The sequence below is a fragment of the Amphiura filiformis genome, chromosome 7 (genome assembly GCF_039555335.1).
Source record: "Amphiura filiformis chromosome 7, Afil_fr2py, whole genome shotgun sequence".
Lineage (NCBI taxonomy): Eukaryota > Metazoa > Echinodermata > Ophiuroidea > Amphilepidida > Amphiuridae > Amphiura > Amphiura filiformis.
In genome coordinates, this window is record NC_092634.1 from 5,815,443 (window position 1) to 5,833,244 (window position 17,802).

A 17,802-nucleotide genomic window follows, 5' to 3' on the forward strand; every position below is an offset into this window, starting at 1 on the left:
TGCGACTTCATTCTTAACATTTTGAGCAAAAGATGTATGTAACGTAATATGTTGGACTGTATTCTGACCTGTAGTCAGGGAAAACATGGTTTCCAGTAATTTGTCAGTTTTTTATCTTTTATCCTGCCTGAGGGGGGAATCTTTTAGGATTAATTAGAGTAAGTTTCAATTTTTTAAGTAAAGTATTTAAGCTTCCTTCTCTCCTGTTAAAATATTTAATTCACTTGGACCAGTTTCACACAGAGAAATTTCATGTGAAATCAGAACTTATGGGGGGGGGGGAAGAATGAAAATGACCTTTTTTATGCTGTTTCCCTCCAATTAACTGGGACAAACTTCTGTATTACCTAAAGAGTACCGAATGTGTGCCCTGTGTATAAAGACATGGTACATCTGCCAATTTGGTCGGTCGCTCATGGATGGCAAATTGTGCGTTTGTCGGCTAAAGCCTAAAATGGAACGATAATTGTGTCTGTAATGCTCTGCATGCTAGCCATAGGCTTCAACATAAAAAGTCCCTAAGTTTTGAGATATTTTCTCAAAATATCGAGAGCTGTCTTAAGAACCACTGAACCAATGCTAGACTTGTTTGTACTCATTTTAATGTATTTTTCATGCTGATTCTAAATATGGCCATGACAATTTACAATTCTGAAATTGTTACATTTAAAATAAAATTAGGATCATGTCGTCTGCAGTCGACACCAGCATGGAGAGGGCTGAGCTGGAGCATTACAAAAGTGAGACACATTATGAATTAATGTTTGCTTGGAGCATAACAAAATTATCTGAAGGAGCACTATTTTGCTCTCCCTCCATGAGGGACACACAAACCTGGCGGAGTCGGTACACTTTGGTTCTAACTCATTGGTATGGTCAAGTTTCTGTCCCTTGGAAAATGTTGCAAGTTCAGTTGCAAGAGCTTAAATTAAATGGGCTATTCCAGTTGAAATCCATACACACTCGATGGAACACATGACCTTAATCTCCCACACAGGGGTGTAGATTTCAAATGGAGTCGCCCATTCATGGAGTCGCCTGTTTGAAATTCACATTCTCTGTGTGGAAGCTTAAGGTCATGTTTTCCTAAGGAGGTATGTGGATTTCAACTGGAATAAAGTTTTTTTTTTAAAACTTCTGTGGTCCGGGTACGCGCTGGTGAATTGCGATCGCGTAGAAGTGACAAGGTCGCCTACTACTCGCTGCGCCGAAGACCAATGGGTCAGCGGGCTTGTTGTCAAGTGCATTGATCAGCCAATCAGCGTGATTGTTTATTGCTTTTGCGTTTACGCTCGTGTACGCGATACGCACAGGCACGACCACGGAAGTTAAAAAAAAAAAACTTTAGTCAAAAGTCATGTTAGTGCAATAGATGTAGTTAACGCTGGCCATTATGTTTGCAACTTACTGGATATTGATATTGTATACAATGTATTTTTATTTTGATAGTTGTAATCATGATTATTATAGTTTTTTATTATGCAAAGAGCACACAAGTTTGTATGGCTAAGGTGACTGTAATAGTCCTAGTCAATTAGCCGTAGTTGTGAGTCCTGACTGTGAGCTGCTTATACATGTAGTAGAGTAGTAGTAGTGTACAATCTGGCTTTGTCCTCAAAGAGTATTACTAAAGAAAATATATCATAAAATCGGGTGTAAGTTACACAAACCCCTTGTTTTATGTTGGTGTAAATGATGAAATTGTTTATGTGTTGCCAACAGAAGTTGTGCTTCACTCATAAGAGGAGATATTTACCAATGAGTTATTGCATTTGAAATTCATACACCCATGGATGACTTAACCCTAATATTTCACACAGAGAGTTTACATTTTAAATTGATTTAACCTGAATGGGTAACCCCATTCAAAGTTTACACCCTTTGTAAAAGATTAAGGCCATGTCTTCCATAGGGGGTGTTGGATTTCAGATGGAATAGCCTGAAGCTGCTTTCACCATCTGTTCCATTTGGCTTCCTCGAAACTGTAGTGTCACGTGTGATGCACGCACAATCAAAGGCGGTACATATGTAGATACATCACACAACTGCACATCTTTGAGCATCATCAAGAGTCTACTTGGACAAGCATCATGCTTTGTTAGGAGTGTAACAATTGAAGATTGAAGTGATTGTGTCCTACAAATACACCGTCTTTGATCGCGCATGCATCACACGCGGATGTTACTGTCTTAAGGAAGCCAGGTGGACAAGTGATTTTTGTGCGTTTTAAACACTAAGATGCCTTGAGTGTTTATTCTGATTTTGACCTCAAAGTTGTCATATAGTCATCGTAGTTGCAACTATCTGTGGTCGACTAATATAATTGGAGTCAGAGTTAAAAATACTAGTTTGCACCTGATGTTACTTGTTAATCAAACTCAGATTTGTTTACGAGTTGTCGCCTTATGATTGTTAATATTACACCTTCAAACATACAAACCATCTCAGTTAAGTCTTAGTAATGGGAAACTTTTTACCTTGTAGAAGTACCAACATCATCTGCCATTTTGATTCCTTTTCTCTTTTGAAAGCACCAGATGAATCAAACTTTCATTTATATGCTACTAACCAATCAAGAGTCGTAGGAGTTTGATTGACAGTGGCAGCAGATGCAAATATACTAGTCTCAGATTGTAGACAAATGTCATGCAACCCGACAAATTTTGGTTGTTAAAAAAGATGTTAGCGAACTGAGACGACTTGAGTTTGGGCAAGTTGACAAAAAATATCAAGTTTTGAAAACTATAAACCATTTATTATTGCATCAGGATTTGTTTGTCTATTATTTGTATTGGATAAAACTTGATGCTATATATTTAATTTATTATTATTTAAATACACTTTATCATCTAAAATTTTAAATTAACATTACCCTTTGAAAAAGGTTTTGAAATGTTAAATAATTTGGTGCACACATTCCATATATACAACTACACAATTATGACTTAAAGTTCCATGCTGAAAGTTGAGCGGACAATTTCTGTTTATTCGCGTTGTGTTGTAAAGCCAATATTATGATTGTATAGTGTTTAGGTATGTGCTGTAATCATGAAGGTTTGTTGTTATACATATATGTACATCATGGTTGCACATGGCTATTCCAGTTGAAATCCATACACCCCCTATGGAACACATGACCTTAATCTCCACACAGGGGTGTAGATTTCAAATGGAGTCACCCATTCAGGTAGTCTCATTTGAAATTCACACTCCATGTGTGGTTGATTAAGATAATGTCTTCCATAGGGGGTGTATGAATTTCAATTGGAATAACCTATTTTGGAGCAAACAACATGGAATGGGTGGTTCCGTTAGAAAGTCACACTCCCTGTGTGGAAGATTAAGGTCATGTTTTCCATAGGAAGGTGTATGGATTTCAACTGGAATAGCCCATTTTGGAGCAGACGACAATGAATAGGTGACTCCATTTGAAATTCACACTCCCTGTGTGGCGGATTAAGGTCATGTCTTCCATAGGAAGGTGTATGGATTTCAAATGGAATAGCCCATTTTGGAGCAGACGACACTGAATAGGTGACTCCATTTGAAATTCACACTCCCTGTGTGGCAGATTAAGGTCATGTCTTCACAAGGGGTGTATGGATTTCAATTGGATCTGGACTGTAAGTCTACACTGAGATTATCCATTCGTGTTTGTGCAATTCCAAGATAAAATGTTCACACACATTTTAGTGAAGTTTCACCACTACACTAGTGGTTTCATCAGACTGGCAACCCATCACATAGGCAACAGGAACTGCCATAGAGGGCATGGGTTTGTCAAATACATTGTTTAGTATGTATGCTCCCTCGTCCTTGTTTAGAGTCTTATTTCCTTTTTGCGGAACCATGTGGCCCTTTACAACCAGGGCCAGATTTACATTTTGCTGGCCCCTGGGCACAGCAACATGATTGGCTCTCTGGGCTCTTCTCATAAAGTTTTGTAACAGCCCCACCCCAGCCCCCACCACTGTCTGTAATGTAAGTTTTTTCAAAAATTCATGCTTCAAGTTACTTGAGTATCCTCAATGACTTGACCAGAATAAATGCACAAAAAAAATCTGAAATTTTAATGCTAAAATGGAGCAAAATTAGGACAATTGTGGCCTAAAACCAGGCTAAAGGAAGATGCAAATTATTTATTACTTATTCCAACTTCCTCTTTTTTAAATATTTTTTCCGTATCAAAAAATGTGTCCCCTAGATTGTGGTCCCTGGTCCTGGGCCCACTGTGCCCTGTGCTAAATCCGGTCCTGTCTGATAAAACCACTAGTATAGTGGTGAAACATCACTAAAATGTGAATAAACATCATTTTATCTTGGAATTGAACAAAAATAATGGAAAATCAAGATATGATTAGGAACTTGCACACGCTTGATGCATGGCAAATAACTCTGTATAATGGCTTTAAACATAATACGACTTTGATCAATATTGTACAGATGAAATGCTTGATACCAGATAATATTCTGTAGTAGTTCCAGAAAAGAAGACTTTTAGCAGTTGCCATCTAGTGTGTATCGACATGCACACCTTTGTTTTTATGTTTTAATATTTTGTATTATTTTGTATATAAATCTTAAACAATACAAATTTGCGACATTTGATAATTATGAGAAAAGAATTTCCATGTTTTATGTACTTGTATTATAATTTGTAGATATACATGTATAAAGTCACTGGTAGTGATGTCAATAAAGATAGCAATGTAGAAATACTCAAAAAATACTGGACAACTTTGTTTCTTATTTACTGTGTGCTCTTTTTATTTTTTTTCTATAATTGTTTTTATAAATCATACATGCATATCGTTATGAGTTTGACAGAGTAACAAAGATGCAAAATCGATGTTCTGAGCTTAGTAAACAGTGTTTGAAAAATTGAGAACATTTATGATCAATTGTCTGAAATTTATATTATTCACTACTTGCATGGTTCTGCCATTATGTACTATGTGCAAGGAGAGCCTCAAACTGACATCACATGAAAAGAATAATTACATAACTTTAAACAAAATGTAATATGACTGGTTCGCTTCTCAATCGTGTGCTTCCAGTTCGAGGCTCTCCTCGCACATTGTACATAATGGCAGAACCATGCAAGCAGTGAATAGAAGTGAATGTCTGGGGGTTTCAGCTGTATGTAATATACAATAGATCAACCTTTGATTTGTCTCTTGTCGAATTTGTTGATCGCAGTTTGGTGCGATTCATCCAAACCAAAACTTTGATATCTACTTTGGGGAGAAATATTTACCATGAAGTTTTGTTGGAAATTAAAAATCACCTAAAACATAATAATATTAGAAACACTCAATTTGCTCAAAATACTTGATTCATTAATCTGCTGAATTCATGATGATATGGTAACTACTAGAAAATCCAGAAAATCGTAGAACCAAAGAATGGCATATTTATCTTTATTGAGACCTAACTGAGACTGTCAGGCCTGTAACCAGGATTTATTTGGGGGTGATTTTGAAAAAGTGGACTTTTTGTTTCAAAATTTGGACCTTTATGGACTAGATAAGGGTGGGCGGATTTGGAAAAAGCGGACCTTTCCCCCAAAAATTTCGCTACGCTCGCAAATGGGACTTTCGGTCAAAAAGTGGATTTTGGAATGGGGGTATCTGCCCCCCTGGTTACGGGCCTGGGGACTAGTGATACTTAGAGAATAAAGGTATTGTTTTTAGCCCCTGGAGTGCATCTATCGTCTCATATAACACGGGCGACATCATTATTTTAAGTAAAACAATGAGGCGAAGCCGAGTTGTTTTACGCCAAGCACACGATTGAGAAGCGAACCAGTCATATTACATTTTGTGTAAAGTTATGTAATTATTCTTTTCATGTGATGTCAGTTTGAGGCTCTCCTTGCACATAGTACATAATGGCAGAACCGTTAGTCCCAGTTAGGTCTCAATAAAGATAAATATGCTAAAAACAATACCTTTATTCTCATTCTTAAACACTTCAATTCAAATAAAAATATCATACAAATTGTAATCAAATTAAATCTACATTTTGCAAGGAATTACCTAGGGCTTAAAATCGATCAGTCTCGATGTTGCTGTGCGCCTCCGATTGGTCCAAATAGCGAGTATGCGTATAGCGTTGACGCACATGCGCTGTCCCGTGTGATATAGTGTCATATCACACGGGTAAAGCTGGGTAAGAACCAATAAGATTGCAGGAACGTTCTCAAGTGTTTAAGAATTAACAGCGTACGTCTTTTCCCTGTGACAATAATGTACACTGTAGACATTTATTGGCAGAAAACAGCATTTCATAAAAATGCTTTAAAAAGATATACAATCCCAGTTACTGTTAGACCTTAAAAAGGATCATCATCATCCTTGATTTTTAAAAAAAAAGGAAAAAAACAGAAATAAATAAAAATTCCTTTAAAAGGAATAGGGCGGCAAATGAAAAATTGTCAAGAGAAATGAAAGAATGAGTAAATCAAGTTCACAATTAAAAACAGGAAAATATGACAATGGGGAATAACACAAAGCGTATAAACAAAGTTAAAAGAGTTTTTAACTTTATACGCTTGTTATTCTCCTATTGAGGTTGTGTCATATTTTCCTGATTTTAATCTTATCTATTGCTTATCCTTTGTTCTCTGCTGGTCAGTTGGAACAGATTTTCCCTGTTTTTATATTAACCCTTCATATCATATACAGAAGACATTTTATGTTAACATTTTATATAAAACATTGTTATAAAACTTTTGTAGATAATAGTTATTTAAAACATTTTCGTAATCATACCTAGAGTTAGTTTTTTTATCATCAGATAGAAAGACTTCTGCTCATCTCCTCTGGTGAGACAACAGGGCTGGGGTATCTTTCAAGAATCTGTCATATCAATTTCCTATGTTGTTTTGATACAACTTATGAGGGGAAAAGTTTGATTTTACAATATTTCGATATTATTTTTTAACTTTGTAACTTTATTATGATTAACATAACTGTATTTCAAAGCGTCAAACTATATCATTATTTTGTCCCAACAAAAATAATCCAGGGAATAAAATATTCATTCATATGTTTATTTATTTTATTCAACCTGGGCCATTTCTACTGGTGCACATGCATTCTAATAATTTGTCTATAATACCTTATACAAGCATCGCTTAGCCCATCAGCAAGCACTATTTGTCACAAGATTTGAAACGTAAATAGCCTATGTACACACTGAACACAATGCACATACAAGCTATGCCGAAGCTATCAGTATAAAATGATATATGACCTTCACGATGCTATTAATTTAGCCCAAAGATTAGGAAAACTAACAAAACTGGTGAACTGGTACTGTTCAAATAAAAACATCTGCAAATCTTGCTGCAATTTCCAAATAGTATTTCTATTACTTTAATAATTATTTTTGTTATTTCTTTTAATACAAACACATTACTGCCTATGACGACTTTATCGTATTACTTGCATATCAAAATCAAGTAATAATTACAAAACGCGCCGTAAACTATTACCTCTGTGGGTGTTTGGGATATAACCGGCACAAATATTTTCTCAACACTGCGGCATGTGAGAAAGTAGGTCAATAGTCAGAGAATACAGGGCGGGTGCGGCACACCGCACCCGCCCAAAAAGCCAAACAAAACAGATGTTACTAAGAAACTAGCAGAGATGCATATTATCTGTAGACTTTTTCAGTTGGCGTTTTACTAAAATACTTTTACTAGAATGCTATAAATCTACTGAAGAAAACATACATAAATGCTATGTACTGAAGATAACACATGAATGCTATCTGCTGAAGATAACACATGAATGCTATCTGCTGAAGATACTGAAGATAACACATGAATGCTATATCTACTGAAGATAACACCCATAAATGCTATCTACTGAAGATAACACATATGAATGCTATCTACTGAAGATAACACACATGATGCTATCTACTGAAGATAACACACATGATGCTATCTACTGAAGATAACACATGAATGCTATCTACTGAAGATAACACACATGGATGCTATCTACTGAAGATAACACACATGAATGCTATCTACTGAAGACAGCACGTAAATGCTAGCTATAAAAGAACATGTTTTCTCTGCAATGGCTAATTAAAGATGACCTATATATTATTATTTTTAGATCACTGGGCCTAAAAGGCCTTTGAAAATTTTGCCTTATATTTCTACCGTTACCACTGTGTAAAACAGGGATTTTTAAGTGTCATATGATGTGGACCAAAATGACTCATTTGTATGACAAAGTATGACATGTATTTGACAAAGTACATCCATTTTAAGGGGGGGGGGGTAAACATTCCACCCTGCTATCCATGGTTCTGTAGCAGTCTTTTAAGTCATCACCCTACAGAAGTGAGCATGGTGGCAGAGTGGAACAGGCTCTGACTCATAATCAGAAGGTTGAAGGTTTGAGCCCCGGCAACGCCATCGTGTTGTGCCCTTGAGTAAGGCACTTTATCTCGATTACTCCTCTCCACCCAGGTGTATAAATGGGTACCAGCATTCTTAAATGCTGGTAAGGTAACAGACTCGCTGTGGAGGAGATGTCAGCGATCCCCTATAGCAACATTACATGGAGGAGTCTGGCCCAATCGCCAATGAAAGAGAGATGGGCATTCCGATCACTTTTCATACGGGATTGTCTCCTTTACCTTACCTACAGGATAAAGTAACAGGCAGTAACACTAAATCAGAGAAGATGTCTTACACTTCCCACAATGCATTTCTCCCATTTTCATTTTCTGTACTGATCTGCTATCCAGTGCAACATGGGTCGAGAACAATTATGGGAACCTGTACTGGGAGTGTCATTTGTTGTAATAAGGTGATGTATCTTGTTGCAAACTCGGATTCTGAGAAGGTTAAGATATCTTCTCAAGTGTCATCCTATGTATTTGGGGACTCAAACAAAGAAAAAGAGTATAGTATCAAATGGGATATAATCCGTAAATCTCACATAAGAATGAGAAAATCAGGAATTTGCAATCTTTGCTAAGAACAGGGGTGTGAGAGGCCTCAGAAAAAAATATACGGAACTTACTAAAAAAAGCTGAAAAACAGCATAAAATCAGGATAAAAAAGACAAATATGGGCTAAAAATAAAAGAAAACATGTATATTTTGGCATTAAAAAAGCCGAAATCAGCTTAAAAGCTGAACTCTCACACCCCTGTTAGAGGAAAAGATGACAATCCTAACCTCAAAAATGATCAATTCAAGCACCTTGCTTAACGAAAGAAGTGAACTGATAAGTAAATATCATCATAAGAGTAAACCAGCAAGCCGCATGGAGAAAAAAATGTTTATAGGGTATATTAGGCCTTTCCAGATCTATTTTTAACCCCCCCTGCAGCCGCTGGGCGTAACACTTGTGCTAGATGCATTTTACGTAATGCATGCAGCTGGCGAGTGTTGGTGTGCTTTTGCGTGAGGGTGTTTTGATTTATTTTGTTGCTAATGGTTACAGAGTTGATTTGGAATAGTCTTTGTTGTGTGTCCACTCACCTGATGATCGCAAAATGTGTGAAACACAATTAAATGTGTGTTTAAAGCAGTATTCAGACTTTTTATTGTACGTACAATATTGTATGCAGCATATCTACGTTGTTTAATCTATTGCCATTCTATTTCCAGTAATGTTTAAGTTCTAACGAATGTTTGATGACGTAAAATCGATAATATATTTCTACTAGATATTACATGTAACATATTATTGATTTTTCGTCATCAAACATTCGTTAGAACTTAAACATTACTGAAAATAGAATGGCAATAGATTAAATAACGTAGATATGTTGCATACAATATTGTACGTACAATACTCGGAGTCTGTGGAGCGCTTAATATTCTGAAAGTTATCTCACAAGTTAGTTTAGTTTCAATCACCTGATACATTCACCAAATTTGGCTGTCTTTAACTTGGCTCAGAGTATCAGTTGATCAACTCTCACAGTATGAAATTACCTGTAAATTTGTATTCCATGTCACTTATTATGCCTCATTTTAAATGGTTATTTGGCTATTCCAGTTGAAATCCATACACCCCCTATGGAAGACATAACCTTAATCTTCTGCCAGGGAGTGTGTTGGGGTTACCAGAATATGAATGGCTGAATTCAATTTGAAATCTACACTCTCTGTGTGGGCAATTAAGGTCACATCTTCTCTTCTGTGGGGTACATGGCTTTCAAATGGGATAGCCTAAACATATTGTAGACATATCTTAGATATTCACAAGACACTTATTATAGCTTAAGAAGCCATGAAAGAAAAGTCTTTACACATCTTTTTATACCTTGGATGTATTAATTTGTCCTGTTATATCAATTCTCACTTTCAACAAGTCAGTCTGATTTTAACTCAACTATAATAATCCAGCATATCTTGGATATAAATCAAATAAAACGAACGGAGACGGGAAACAGTTATACTTTAGCAAATATAATTTGTAATAACATTATTCATGAATGCATTCATTTGGCCTAATATATCACCTTTCACTTTCACCAAGTCAGTCTGATTTTAACTTGACTTGTTTCGTAACCAAATCCTGGCACAAAGTATGTCCAACTTTAACTTGGCCAGTATAGATACATCTGATGATCTTGGACATATTCATAAAACACATCTTTTTAAAAAGTTCAGTTTCCATCCCATCTGTATCACCTGTCCCCTAGTATATCTGATTTTAACTCTGCTATTACATCCTCTCCATCAGCCTCTTTCCTTTTTATTGCTGGTGTTACTGACTGAAATCTTTCCTTAAATTCCTGTACCTACAATGTTCATGAAGAAAAAGAAAGGAAGAAAATAACATGAATTAAGTTAATTTGCCTGAAAATGTTAGACTTATGGTCCGTATGCACAAAACAGGTTAGAGAGGTTAAACTTTGGGAAGGATCCCTTTACTTCTTTCTTCTCCTCCTTTACTCCTAACAATGTTCAAAAGTTCAATAGCAGCCATCAAATATTAAGCTACGTGTATTTGCTCATAACAGGATCTAAAATAATAAAGAATAAGGTATGTCAATACCAAAGAGTTCCTTCTCCATAGGACTAATCTCCATAGTTAGACCAGATCTAAATTAACCCTGGTCTAACTTGTTTTGTGCATTCGAATGGAGGGCAAATTAGTGTACCTCTATTAACCTCATGGCTCTTAACCCTCTCCACACGGGTGTCCACTGCAGGCGACAAGTTCAAAAATTTCTTTAAATATTCAAAACATTTTAGAATTGTACATTTTTATGACCATATTTGGAATCAACATGAAACATGCATAAAAATGAGTACAAACCTAAGTATTGGTTCAGTAGTTTTTGAGATAGCTCTTGATATTTTGAGAATATACATGTCTCAAATCTGGACTTTTTATGTTGAAGCCTATACGGCTAAAGTTTTTAATTATGTAGTCAAATCCAATGAAATTCTACTCATTTAGACAGTTTAGTCTTCCTGGTCGGAAGACTTCTTCAGTAATGCGATGATCCACTGGTTTTCCCGCGAGACTTCTCATCCCTAGGGTGCACAGTTCTTAGTAGTGGATCATATATGTGATTTAGCATGCTGCTAGCATGCAAAGCATTAAATTGGTATAGTAACATTTTGAACATTACTCACATTTTGAACACCTATAAGTTTGCAAGCACCATAAATTAAAACTCCTACACCAGATACAGCAAATAGTGAGCCCCAGCCAAGGGCTTTAAGAGCTAATGCTGCACCACTCTCATGAAGGTCTGCAGATGGATCTGGTAGTACACCCTGCAATTCAAAATAATTATACAGAGAAAATATTGGTTAATTTTTAATTTGTGATGTGACTAAATAAAATGAGTCAAATATTATTGCAAATTAATTTCAAGATGCAGCTAAAACATGTTTCTTATACAGGAAGTTTGGCCTCTGTTGTAAAAGGAGATATTTTGGTGTATTCCTAAAAAATGTGGCTGATTTGGTTGAGCAATTCTGAAATAACAATTTTCAGGAAGTTTGATTGCTACATTGCAACACTGAGATGAACATGATATATCTTGAGACTGTTTTTCTGTTTGTAAATGTGTTAGGGTTTATCTGGAGCAGTGTCTTAGCTTGGTCCTGGGACAGGCAAATTAAATGGCTTTGACAGATGCTACATTATTGGGAGGGAAAGGTGATTGACCTTTTTAGTAGACCAGCTTTGCAAAACAAGGCCATAGCTTCACATATTGAAATGTATGAACCCCCAATGGGGTGTATAAGTTTGGAGAATGTTTTAAAGGTCAAAATACGACAGGCAATTTTATTCAAATGATGGGCGAACCTCAATAGAGTCTGCCCTGGAGAGAGTCTTGGCTAATGATGGAAAATTATCTAACTTTGAGATATAAACGGATAGTTACAAAAAGTGTCAAGATAGCTACTTACTATTATTTTGAAAATGATTGTATAATCAGGGGGAGGTGAAATCAGAGCATTTCCTAAACTTTGACATATTTTGCCCCAAATTGTAGTATTTTTGTTGTTGTTTTGATGGGATGGAGATGCCCCCCCCCCCCTTGTTACCACTCTGCTCTTGTGGGAAATACAAATGAGCTAATTATATCAGGGATATGAGACAACATACTGACCTTGGCAAACTGAGTTGGACTTCTTCTTTTTGCTCTGGCAATAGTTAACCCAAAACCAGACAACATTCCAAGACCTGCTACGCCAATCAAGAATACAGAACCTGAATGGATCAATAGAGTGGGAAAAACATTTAGTTCTTTAGGATTAATTGCCAATAAAAGGTACGTTTGGGATAATTTACAATACACCAGCGCCAGAGCTGGGAAGATGGTAAATCACAAAATCCCAGTCCAACTTTTGTCACTTGGAGCTCCATTGAAATACTCAGTGTACCGTACATGATTGTATCAAAGAAATTAGGGAGCGATTACCCGGGAGCAATTACCAAATAGGGTGTAACTCTACTATAGTCTTTACTATGAAAGCCCGCACTCTAGCCGCTCAGCACCGCTCCAAATTCGTACTTTGTTCTCATACGTCATAGCGGCACCGCTCCGAGTTGACTTGAATTCAACTCTCAGCGGTGCTCAGTGCCGCTGCGGCAACATATGGAAAAGTTTTCCTGTAAAAGTCTCTTTAAATAAATTATACTCGACTCCAGTGTGTGCACGCTGTGTGTACAGAGGCGTTCGAGGTCAATGCACAATGCATACATTACCACACAACACACTAAGCAGGGTTGTACGGAAGAGGGTATGGTTTTTCCTACAGTACGATGGCACTTTGTAACCAATCAGATTCCTTTTTAGAGAGTAGAATCTGGCAAAGTATTTCTAGGAAATACCGTTTAAGCCAAGTCAATCGGACTTTCTATTATCAAGTGAGGGCCGTCTATAGCACGCTACTTTAATGACACGGGGTGCATGTCAGTGTATTTCGCCGTAAATCGAGTGAGATTTTGGGAATACCTTGCTGTGTTTAGTGCTCCTGTACGACGAGGTCTTTCATCAGATTTTCTTGAAAATCGGGGAAAGTAAAGTTTAATATATACATGAGACAATTAAGAGTGAGCCAAAAAATTAAAGACTTTCCCTTCATAATAATTGAAGTTGAAAGGGAAAAATGACAATTTTCTCCCATTGCTTAACTGTGGGACCCCTTTTATTTGAGCAAAAGAGACTACTTTTCCATATGGCCGTGGAGTGATCGATATATGCCGCTGGCGCTGCACAGCTAGCGTTTCTGGTGAGACTGCGGCACTGATGGCGCAGTGAAGTAAAAATCATCTTCAGAATATATTTTTAAGCTTTCACAACCAGTGACAACACATGTTCAGCATATTCAATGATGTTGATCCACACTGACTGACATGACTGATCACATCATTATGATCATATTAATCACATTCAAACTAACTTCAGAAAAGAAATGAAGCACATATTTACCACGCAATATGAATATTCGGTCTGCGCCCTTCTTGAAATCGTTGTTACTTTGATCTGTACCTTTCTCTTGAAGTGAACTGGAAAGATCTGATGCAGACGCTTTTTCATCCATGGGCGTCGCCATTTTGAATGATTCAACCTTTGACCTTTTATCGAAAATGAGAAAATACAATAATTAGATGTTACTAAAGCTTTTTAAAACTGTAAAATATTAATTTTTGTGATTTTTTGAATACAATATCAAATATACTTGGTGCTAATTTGGCAAATATGTAAAATTTGGAATAAAAAATCGCCCTAATCATTTTTGCGCATGCGCAGATTCATTAGTTGCTCTGCCGTGATACAACAAGGGTGTATTCCGTGTTGACGAAGTGTTGAAAATGTCATGTTTTTGACCAAAATGATGTGACATATCCTTCATATAAGATACTATTTGGAAGGAGAAGAAAAGTATTTTTATATTTGTCATCTTGTCGTTGGAATCACACTGATATTAATGGCTGACTGTTGTGTTTTATTTACGTACGGTAACTAAGTCTACGCTGTCACGGAAGCAATCCAATCATGCCAATGGCAATGCTGCACAATTTTGATGCAGATCAAAACATTGTCATCTGATTGACCAATATCACTGCAGGCAATACATTGATCACTGGAAGTATAACATGCACATGGAATAATAGCACAGAAGAAAGTGTTCTATTTCTAGACGTACCGTAAATTAGTCACCAAAAATTTGGCTCAGTCATAAATTGACAAAAAGTTAAAACTGGTGAAGTTTGTGTTCATGTGTTTGTTGGAATGCATGAATGAAAATCAAGTTATGCAGCTGCAATTGTGGCCAGCAACAATCAGTTTTGAAAGCTAAATTTTCACCTTGTTTCCTATGGTGTCTCCGAGTGGAACAAGCAGGTCTGGATTGAACTCACCAAGCACAAGTTTGACTTCTTCATCAAGTGGTGGCCGATATTCACAATTAGAACTGGATACCACGGCGTCAAACTCTCAAGGGCGGGGAGGGAGTGAGGTGATCATGCCCAAGAAGAAATGGCAGGTGTTTCCAGGAAGGATACATTTCTATTGCGATGGCCGCATCGTAATGGCACGCCAGAAAGGCGCCTTTTATCTGACTTTGTTTTTGCTGGTTGTCACTATAACATTATTTTTTGCTTTTGAGTAAGTTTTGATGAAAAAAGTAAAATTACATGAAAAATTGAAATAGTGTCCTGCAGTGCTGGTAAACACTCAGAATGCTACTGACCACTCTCTATTGTTTAATGCACAGTCGTGCTGGATGTTGGTCGATACATGTTTAAAAACCAATGCTTAAATTCTGAGATGCACCTTAAATTTTACTTCAAGTTCAATGAAATTAATTTTCTCGGTCAAATAAAATGCAATTTTTTTTTTCAGTAATGACAGATAAAACCATAGTGCTTTTGCTATACATTAAAAAAAATTATGGTGTTAAAATAAACATGAATAGTGTCTATTTAGTGTAAGATTTTTGATTTTTGAACTTCGCTAAACAGGTCGCTAAAGAAAGATTTTTCTCGCCTCTGTAAGGCACATCGTATGGGTCTTAGTTTTGTCAGAATTTCTGTTTTGATTTCACCCTTTTTCACTTCAGCAGAAATAATTTCTACTACATACATACGGCTTGCAGAATCATTCATCCATGTAAACATTTGATTTTGAAAATTTTTCAATCTGAAGTGAAAAATGGTTAGATCAAAATAGAAATTCTGACAAAACTATGATTTAGAATGATGTATGTAGATAGCGGGGCCTGCGGGGGAATAGCCCCGATGATGTGCGTTAGAGAGGTCAGAGTTGTGAAAATCCTTCATAATTTGCGAAATTCTATATTACTTTGAAAAGTTGATCCAAAAAACAAAAAAAAACTCATGGGCCAAGTTGAAGGCTGTTAAAATTGTCAAGCATTATGGTTATTGTCTGACATTTACTGGAAAATAAACATTTATTTTAATATTGACTTTACTGGCTAGGAAAATTGATTTTTAAACGTGAAAAGATATTCAATCATTTCAACAAATTGATCGCTTTCAGTGCCTACATGTAATTAGGTGACTGAGTGGGCCTTACATAACAATTTAGTTAGTGAGCGTTCTGAGTACCGTATTACAAATTTTCTCGCCAAGCCTGGAAATAAGCAGACTGGAACCAGGGGCAATTTGTTTTTGAACATTGCTTTGGGATTTTACAAGCACCAGGAGCAGTATTTGAAGAAACAGGAGTAATTTTCAAATTTAGTATTGCATTCCAGCACTACTGTATCAAGTGCAAAAACTGGAACTAGGGGTGTGAATTAACGGTTATTTGTCTAACCGTTTAAACGATCTGTTAACCGTGTAAACGTATGAACTTTTTTCATTTTTCAGGGACTGAGGTTTGAGGCAAGTGGGATCGGACGCCTAAAATGGTGCTGATAAGTGTGATTAATCGCACACCTAAATTTTGGTTCAATAAATGTTCGAAATCAACAACAATCGGGCTAAAAAGTAACAAAAATATGGTCGTCTTACCAGTGTCTGCAATAAGTGTGTAGCAGTAGCAAAAGGCTACACAATTTTCGTCATTTGCTACACAATTTTGGAATGTGTAGCAATTTTATATTCATAAGCATTTGCTCCCAAATTTGTTGAGCAATTTTGGTAAACAAATAAAATTGCTTTTACGGACCCTGCGTCTTACGTCGTAAGATTGTCCACTCCGATCGTTGCAAAATGGTGATTAAATATTCATGACTGAATGATGTCATTGTCTTGGCTGATTTTGGTATGTTTTCGCAGAATGGCTGATTATGTATGCACTTTTATGAATGAAGTTTGTAGTTTACTACATCCGGATTTTGTCGAAGATTAGCGAGTCAACCTTCAGTGGGTAAAACTGGGTATTTTCCTGTGACATGACCCTTGACCGATTCTAGCAAAATTATCCGCGTCCCGGGTCCTTTCCAAAGCAAAATTTCCAATGTTCAGTTGATAAGCAATGAGTGAGATTCCCTTCTGCACTATAATGGGCACAAGGTTAGCTTTTTGTTGACATCCACCAACAGCACGATATATATTATAACAAAATTTTGACATATGCTTTTGCTGTGGGCTATATCAGATTTAAGGAGAGCAGTAGCCTGGGGGGGGGGGTACTCAGTACAAATGACCATACGGGGACGTGCCGCAAACATGGGTAGCATTTTCAGCCTTCTGGTATATCAATGACCCCTTTTTCAAAGCCTAATTTGGTATATGAATGGGTCCTTTTTTCAAAATTTTCTCAATTTTTTCGGAAAACAGCCCAATTTTTCCTTAATCTAGCTAAAATTTTAAAATTTTCCCAAAATTTTGGGAAAATTTGTAAAAACTAAGACAATTTTGGGTAAATTCGGCCGAAAATTTTGACTTTTGGTATATCAATGGGTCCAAATTTCTTGAAAAATTGGTATATTTATGGGTCTACTTCCAAAATCTCAGCGGCACGTCCCTACCAAAACCAAACTTGAGTACCCCCCCGGGAGCAGTAGAGAGCGATTGCTCTCGCTCTCTTCAAAAGGCAGTCCCTGCTTGAAGATAAATTTTTAGCAAAAGGTAATTAATGTTATCTTAGAGGACGTATTGCACATTGTATCCAAAGGTTGTAGAAGCATTAGGAATGAAATAAATTTAGTCTATTTTAAAGAAATGGACTTAATTTATCAAGATTTTTGTTAAGTTTTTTGTTATTGTTATTCAGGACATAAATTATTATGACAATATTTTTGCTAGCAAATAAATTTGCAAAAATGTTTTTGCACACAAACATTTTGTAGCCAGGGGTTTCTGATGGTATAAAA

At 36.4% G+C, this 17,802-nt stretch overlaps 2 protein-coding genes across 2 annotated transcripts in view; one reads left to right on the plus strand and one right to left on the minus strand.

Annotated features, from left to right (window-relative positions):
• Window positions 1-9,898: 9,898 nt before the first annotated feature.
• On the minus strand, window positions 9,899-14,075 carry LOC140156673 (transmembrane protein 242-like). The gene is made up of 4 exons (XM_072179611.1): window positions 13,947-14,075; window positions 12,621-12,721; window positions 11,632-11,775; window positions 9,899-10,787 (listed from the first exon to the last, which is right to left on the minus strand). The coding sequence occupies exons 1-4, from the start codon at window positions 14,068-14,070 to the stop codon at window positions 10,674-10,676; spliced, it is 483 nt and encodes a 160-aa protein (XP_072035712.1). The 5' UTR covers window positions 14,071-14,075; the 3' UTR covers window positions 9,899-10,673.
• Window positions 14,076-14,292: 217 nt separating this feature from the next.
• The window catches only part of LOC140156582 (palmitoyltransferase ZDHHC9-like), a 56,581-nt gene continuing 53,071 nt past the window's right edge, over window positions 14,293-17,802 (plus strand). The window contains exon 1 of the mRNA XM_072179520.1: window positions 14,293-15,125. Coding sequence (XP_072035621.1) covers window positions 14,836-15,125 — 290 coding nt within the window. The 5' untranslated portion in view covers window positions 14,293-14,835. The remainder of the gene's footprint in view (window positions 15,126-17,802) is intronic.